Genomic DNA, 7,178 nt, shown 5'->3' with positions numbered 1-7,178 from the left:
AAGGAGGTCTGCTTTGGTACTTAGACTATAGACTAGGTCTGTTTTGCATGATTCGACCTAATTCCCTATAGTTATAGCTCTAATACCAACCTGTCACACCCCAACCGATGGCGGAATCATCGGGATGTGGCATGATGCGAATAGGTTGCTCGAGAGAATCCATAACGACTAATTGTGACAATATTTAATAAGGTTCAATTTCCCATAACAATCAAACAAATATTCTCACAAAAACGAAACGAAATTCAGTAGTTTCTCTAGCAACAAAACATAACAAAACAAAACTTGCAGTCAAAATTTAGGTGTGTTTCTAGAATCCTAAATCCATTTCCAGCAGTATTCCATCAACCTGTCACATACGTTAAAATAAAGGTCAATACAATAACGTAAAGGTGAGCACACAAGTTTGCATAAGTATAGTAATGAAGCGTTTACGCATAACCAGCATGTAACACGTAAAGGGGCGAATCAAGTAAGCTATTGACAATGATACAAGCTAACAAACATGACTGCGAGTAGAGTATGCGCGATACGTGTTCACCACAGTGAGCACGTAAATTAAGAAATCCTTAACAACCCTTGAATAAACATGTGCTGAGTCCAAACTATAGTACTATTGTTGCTAAGGGTGGTAGGGCAAGTAATCATTGTGTAAACATAGCAAACAACCATTCACCGAATCACGTATAACATGCAAGAGAGGTCAGCGTTTTAAAAGAGTTTAAGCTTTATGTGCGTCGTGTTTTGATAGAGAACGTATGTAACACCCAAAAGTGAGTTAAGTGAAAAAGGGTTCGAGTATACTCATAGTGCGTGCTTAATAGTTAAACACGGTCTAGAAAGGAATGGAGGGAGCGCCGGATCAGCCTGCGTACGGGAACAGAAGTGCATAAGTCTTCCAATGTGCTGAAACGGTCGAGTTGAAGTGTCGAGTGGGAAACAAGACCTTTATACGAAGGGGTGCCTTCGTACGAAGCCAGTGCTTTCGTACCAGTGGCTTGTTTCCGTGTCCAAAATCGAGTGTTTTTCGCGTCCTTCTTCGGGAAATCGAGTGTTCATCCCTCCAGCCTCAAGCTACTAATTAAACTTAGAGCCGGAGAGGTCTTTTGAGCGTTTGAGTCACATGAGGAAAACTGGGCTGGTTTGCATGAAAGGTGCCTTCGTACGAAGGCAGTACCTTCGTACGAAGCCGGTGCTTCGTACAAGCCAGTCTGGCTTCGCACAAGTGGCTGTTCAGCGTCTTCATGCGTTCGGATCTGCGTTTTCACCTGAATCGGATGTGTTTTCGAGTCCTTTTCATGACGGTTTCAACACCGCTTCGTCCCACTATCTAGTGAACGAAACATGTGTCGGTTTTGGTCCGTTTTAGTGTAAAAATCGAGTTTAAACAGTTTTTCTTGGATTAAACACTTGGTGAGTGCGAAATCATCAGATCTCTATCTTGGAAGCCAAAGCTAAGCCCAATATACTCGTTTAAGTGTAAATCCAAAGCAAAATCAGAAGTTTTGATGAAAAAGATGAAGGTTTTCATAAAATAGAGAAGTTTTAGATGAAATCGGAGATAAACTCATGAAAAATCATTGTGGAAATCGTTGTGATACTTGTAAAAATAATGGATCTTACTTGGAATGCAGAGAGAAAGCAAGTAAGGAGAGTTCTTGAGTGAAATGGCAGCAAGTGATGAAATGAAGGGTGAGCTTGGTATTTATAGAGGTGCAGGTTGCCTTCGTACGAAGCCATTGCCTTCATACGAAGGTGGCCTGTTTCGTGCGATGGCTCCCGTTTCACGTGTCGGGTGTTCGTTTGGTGCGTTTGGTTGCGTTAGTTAGTCTGAGTACTTTAAGTATTTTAGCGAGATATTAAGTGTTGTGTTGCGTTGCGTTTTATCGTGATAAATCGAGTCGCGTGAATGAGCGATTGAGCGTTTTAAGCGAGTATTCAACACATATAACATATTTAACATTTAAACACACAAATAACACCAATAATACAAATAAATCCGCATTTTGAGTTCTCGTTGAGTTTGCGTTGCGATGAGCGTCCAAGTAATAAGCGTTTAAATTGCTTATTTATCGCATTTAAAATGTAGCTAACCAATGGCAATCATCAAGAATTTTAACTCGGCTAAACCACTCAAGTTTAGTGGTTTTGAGGGAGCAACTGGGCTTCTTCAATGGTTCGAGAGCATCGAGAATACTTTTCGCCACGTGTAGTGTCCGGATAATCGCAAGGTCGAGTTTTCTTCGAGCGTGTTTCAAAAGAGGGCTCTTACATGGTGGAATGGGGTAATGAGAGACCGTGGTGCAGACGTTGCTCTAGCACAGACATGGGCTGAACTAAGAGCTCTTATGATGAGGGAGTTTTGTCCTCGTCATGAACAACGAGCATTGGAGAAGGAGTTTGATGATTTGAAACAAGACAGTGGCGAGCACAGGGCGTATACTGATAGGTTTGAGGAGTTGAGTCTGCTTTGCCCGACTATGGTCGCCCCACTCGACAAGGCCATCGAAAGGTACATCGTCAAATTTGGAACAACCGGAAAGTCGGGTTGTTACACATTGAACTTACATAATACCTAGGCTATTTAAATGATATATATTAACTATTTGAACTTACATAAGCAAGGTATGTATCAGTGACAAACACAACACAAATATATGTTTGGATTGTGAGGTGTAATTAGCAAGACCAAAATCAGCATCTTTTATTACAACTAGTTTATGTTGACGTCGCGCGTTGCGGCAAAACCGAGCAAATAATAATGTGAAATAAACGTGATTTGAAAATAAAGCATATTGTTTAGAAAGCCAAACCATTAGAACGGCTTAGTTTATCATCGTACCGTTTTATGATACCAAATAAATACTGTATTTTGAGTACAACTTCGTTTGTAACAAAAGTTATAACGGAATGTCGGGGAAAATCAAGCACAACTATGTACTTAAGTTTCGCAGAAAAAAGTTATAAACGTAAATTATTGAAGAAGTATCAAATTAATCGATAAATTAATATATGTTATAAAAAGAAAAAAATTAAAAATATGTTATTAAAAGTAAATATAATAGTAAACTATTATAATATATTAAATAAAAGAATAATTTTATTATAAAAATAAAATTACTATTCATCATAGTTCATCAACAATATATATATATAATATATAATATATAATATATATATAACTAGAAGGAGCACCCGCCGCGTTGCGGTCGAGGTTCAACTTCATATCAGACGTTTGAGTAACCCAGTTTTAGAAAGTAAAATATATCAACCAAGGTAGAGTCTAAGAATGATAAGATGTAGATAGTCTTACCTCTACACTATAGAAATAAAGAGTCTGCTTCCAGAGAGACCCCGCTCGATAGTAGTTTTGGATCAAGCCTTGGACATAAGACACAAAACACTCAGCAATTGAGACAAAAACCAATTAGTGCATGTACCCCATGTCTTTCGGCTATCAACACCACCACATGATGCATGATTAACCATCATTCGCTTTTAACATTATTTTCATGAAATTAATAAAATAACGGAAATTAACCGACCCATGGTTTCTTCAAAACAACCATACATATTTCACTACAAATGGTACAAACAATAATGCAAACATATTACTACTTATTATTATAAATAATGCTTTTATACAACCATTGAATGCACAAAACACCAACATAGCATAGTGTACAACCTTTAATGCAATAAAATGTTGCAAATTAGAATATTATATAATGTGTGTGATTGTGCAAACAAAAGAAATAACAACAGTAGCAATAGTAATAATGATTATGAATTTATGATAACAATCATGATAACTATAACAACTGTGTTATTAACTTTCATAGTATTATTCACTAACAGTAAAAGCAAATACAATTTCAAATTTTGGTTTTTTTTAATCAAAATTCCATTGGTCCACTAGTTCCGTCAATATCTCAATATAACCGCGTCATGTTAGTGAATGTATACACAGAAAACAAACTCTAAAAGGTTATTAAAATCGAAAGGGAATATTTCAAAGTTTATTAAAATCAAAAGCGACTTTATTTGAAACTTCAGTAAACAAATATCATTTGTGTCAACCTTTGACATAAACATAACATATCTTGATACATTTTTTTTTAATGGACAACGAATTCTCTAAATAAATCACTGACGAAATTCACCACCTCGAGATATACCCTCCTCCAAACCGGGGAAAACCTTCACCTAGGGCTGAATCCCGTGAACACGCGTCCGAAGGCACAACAGTGCGGTGAGGTAAAACCCGTTTAGTTCAAGGATCGAACTAGCAATCGCTATCTACTCTCCTAATCTCCCATCATCACTCGGTGCCACCGAAACTGATTGGAGGAAGCAGGAATCAAACATGGGTTACTTGAAACAAGAGCTCTCTCTCTTACCACTTCACCAACAGCTAATTGGCCATATCGTAATAGATTTAATCCACAAAATGCATCATGAACATGAGGATTGCAATAATAAAGAGTTAACCCAGAATGAATGTGTAAACGATGATAAGTTAAGTCCGAAATCCAAACAGCCCCTTAAGAGGTTTCAGATCTCGAGTTGAATTAGCACAATAAATGTGACAGATTGTCACATAATCACGAACACATGAGAACCAAATCGTACGGCTGTGAGAAAACCAAGTGAATAATAGGGACTGACACACCTAAGCACCCCCCACTACACTACTACGCCAAAGTAAGGAAGGGGTGGGAATGGGGCAGCAATCTGCTGCATCTACCCTTCCCTCGTGTCCCCCACATCACTGTCTCTGATTGGACAGATGAGGTCTTGATGAGCTAACAAACCCTACCCATGGTACATCGTACATATATATATGCTCATCTCATCTCATTTTTTTTTTTCAAATCTTCATATTCTTTTACAAAAAAAACTTAGCATTCTTAGACCATGCGTAATGGTTAAACATTATAATGCCCCCATCATGGGGCGTTTTGCGCCATGTGGCAGCCTAGTCAGCAAGGGGCATTATACCATAAAATGGTGTAGTGGGGCATTATTCAAATAATGCCCATGCAATCATTTCCCAATTATTTTTTTTAAACTTTAAATACTTTATTAAATAAAAAAAATACAATACTAGAAATAAAAAACATAAAATGCGGTTAAATAAAAAAAAATACTACAAATAAAAAAATTAAAATCCGAATTTAAAAAAAAAAGACTAGTTTTCATCTTCGCTTTCTTCACCCTCGTCCTCCGTTTCTTCCTCTCCCTCCGGTGGTACATACCGAACCGACCATGCGTGGTGTAGTAAATCAACCATTAACTGGGAATGGTACGGTTCGTAACGCAACTCTCGCGCATTATTCACTCTTTCTTCCATTGACGCCTGCGGATGCTCTTCTTGAACGGCTTCTGGCACATAATTCTGGCATATTGCCTTTCCTTCGTCTTCCAAAATCATGTTGTGCATGATTATACACGCGTACATAGCATCTCTCATTTTTTGCTTGCTCCATGCACGACAAGGATTTCTCAAATAATGCCAGCGTTGTTTAAGAACCCCAAAGCATCTCTCAATGTCTTTTCGTGAAGACTCTTGAACCTTTTTAAAATATGCTCTTTTTTCATCAATAGGATCACTATACGTCTTCACGAAAATCGAATACCTAGGATATATTCCGTCGCTCAAATAATACCCATGAGGGTAGTAGTTTCCATTTGCGTAAAACGACACTTTAGGAGCTTTGCCAGAAATCCACTCCTCTAACAGCGGAGATTGTTCAAAAACATTAATATCATTGCATGACCCGACCACGCCAAAGTAAGCAGACCAAACCCAAAGGTCCTGTGAAACAACCGCCTGAAGAATAATAGTGGGTCCTTTTTGGTCACCCCGTGTGTGTTGGCCTCGCCATGCAGTCGGGCAGTTACTCCAACACCAATGCATACAATCTATGCTCCCGATCATACCAGGCAAACCATGCTGAGCATTATGTACCTCGTAGATCTTTTGAAGGTCGTCCCATGTGGGCGTTCTAAGATAACGCGCACCGTACACATCAATTATACCTTTATAAAAAAAATAGTCACAAAAAAAAAAAAATTATAGGAATTGTAAACATAGACAAAAAAAATAAAAGTATACTCGATGTTAAAAAAATAAATTGTAAAGTATAGGAATTTTACCGCGACAAAAATGCTCCAAGCTATCTCTCGTTGTTTTCTCCCCCATTTTTAGATACTCGTCATTGATGTCGGTAGTGTTTCCATAAGCAAGGATTCGTAACGCCGAGGTACACTTTTGGATACCGGTAAATCCAAGTTCCCCTCTCGCATCCGCTTTTTGTTTAAAAAAATCGTAGTTGGCTTCCAAGTCGTGGACTATACGTAGAAATAACCGCTTACTCATTCGGAAACGACGTCTAAACATTTCGTTCGAATATGTCGGCTCCTCATCAAAATAATCTTTCATCAAACGATCGTGTGCCCCGCGTCGGTCTCGTTCAATATAACCTCTTTTACCTTTTTTGGCTTGGGGGCGACGACAATGCTCGGCATATCTCATCGCTAGTTTACAAGCACCCATAACCGCCTCTTGCTCAACCTCCTCATCGGTTGAACCATCGCCATCCGCAAAAAAACTCGTGGTAGCAATAGTTTAGCATGGAGGAAGAACTAGGAGAATCCATCAAGTTTTTATAAAATGCTTGTATTTTTTAGAGAGTTTTTGTGATTTTTTTGGTTGAAAATGATTGTGTGTATATATATATATATAGGGGGAAATGAAATAAAAAAAAAATAAAAACTAGCCGTTTGGATTGGTCATTCAACATTGTTCAAGCGTTTTTATAAACACGCCGGAAACAAATTTTTTCAAAAAAAAACGCCCGGAAACGCCCCATGTAATGGGGATTCCGGCGTTATGGAGCGTTTTTTTTGAATTTTTTTTAAAAACAACGCCCCGTTACGGGGGGTCTTATTATAGGAAAACTATACCGATAGTTTCTATGATTAACTAAAATTTTAGATTTAATTCCTAGATTTTTTAAAGTATATGAATGGTCCTTATGGTTTACACTTTATAACGTATTTAGTCCTCAGCTTATGCCAAACATACACGGATAGTCCTGTGGTTTGCTCTTTGTAAAGCATTTAGTCCCTAAACGTTGAGGACTAAATGCGTTACAAAGAGCAAACCACATGGA

General features: G+C 38.0%; 1 protein-coding gene across 1 annotated transcript; it reads right to left on the bottom strand.

The window, feature by feature from the left end:
- Positions 1-310: 310 nt before the first annotated feature.
- LOC110883120 lies at positions 311-6,706 on the bottom strand. Its single transcript, XM_035978384.1, has 4 exons — positions 6,160-6,706; positions 5,944-6,042; positions 5,576-5,736; positions 311-349 (listed from the first exon to the last, which is right to left on the bottom strand). Exons 1-4 carry the CDS (start codon positions 6,557-6,559, stop codon positions 311-313), a joined length of 699 nt encoding a protein of 232 aa, XP_035834277.1. The 5' UTR covers positions 6,560-6,706.
- Positions 6,707-7,178: the final 472 nt, after the last annotated feature.

Source organism: Helianthus annuus, chromosome 10, assembly GCF_002127325.2.
Source record: "Helianthus annuus cultivar XRQ/B chromosome 10, HanXRQr2.0-SUNRISE, whole genome shotgun sequence".
Taxonomy (NCBI): domain Eukaryota; kingdom Viridiplantae; phylum Streptophyta; class Magnoliopsida; order Asterales; family Asteraceae; genus Helianthus; species Helianthus annuus.
The sequence above is the reverse complement of the archived record's forward strand: the minus strand, read 5'-3'. Positions and strand labels throughout refer to the sequence as shown.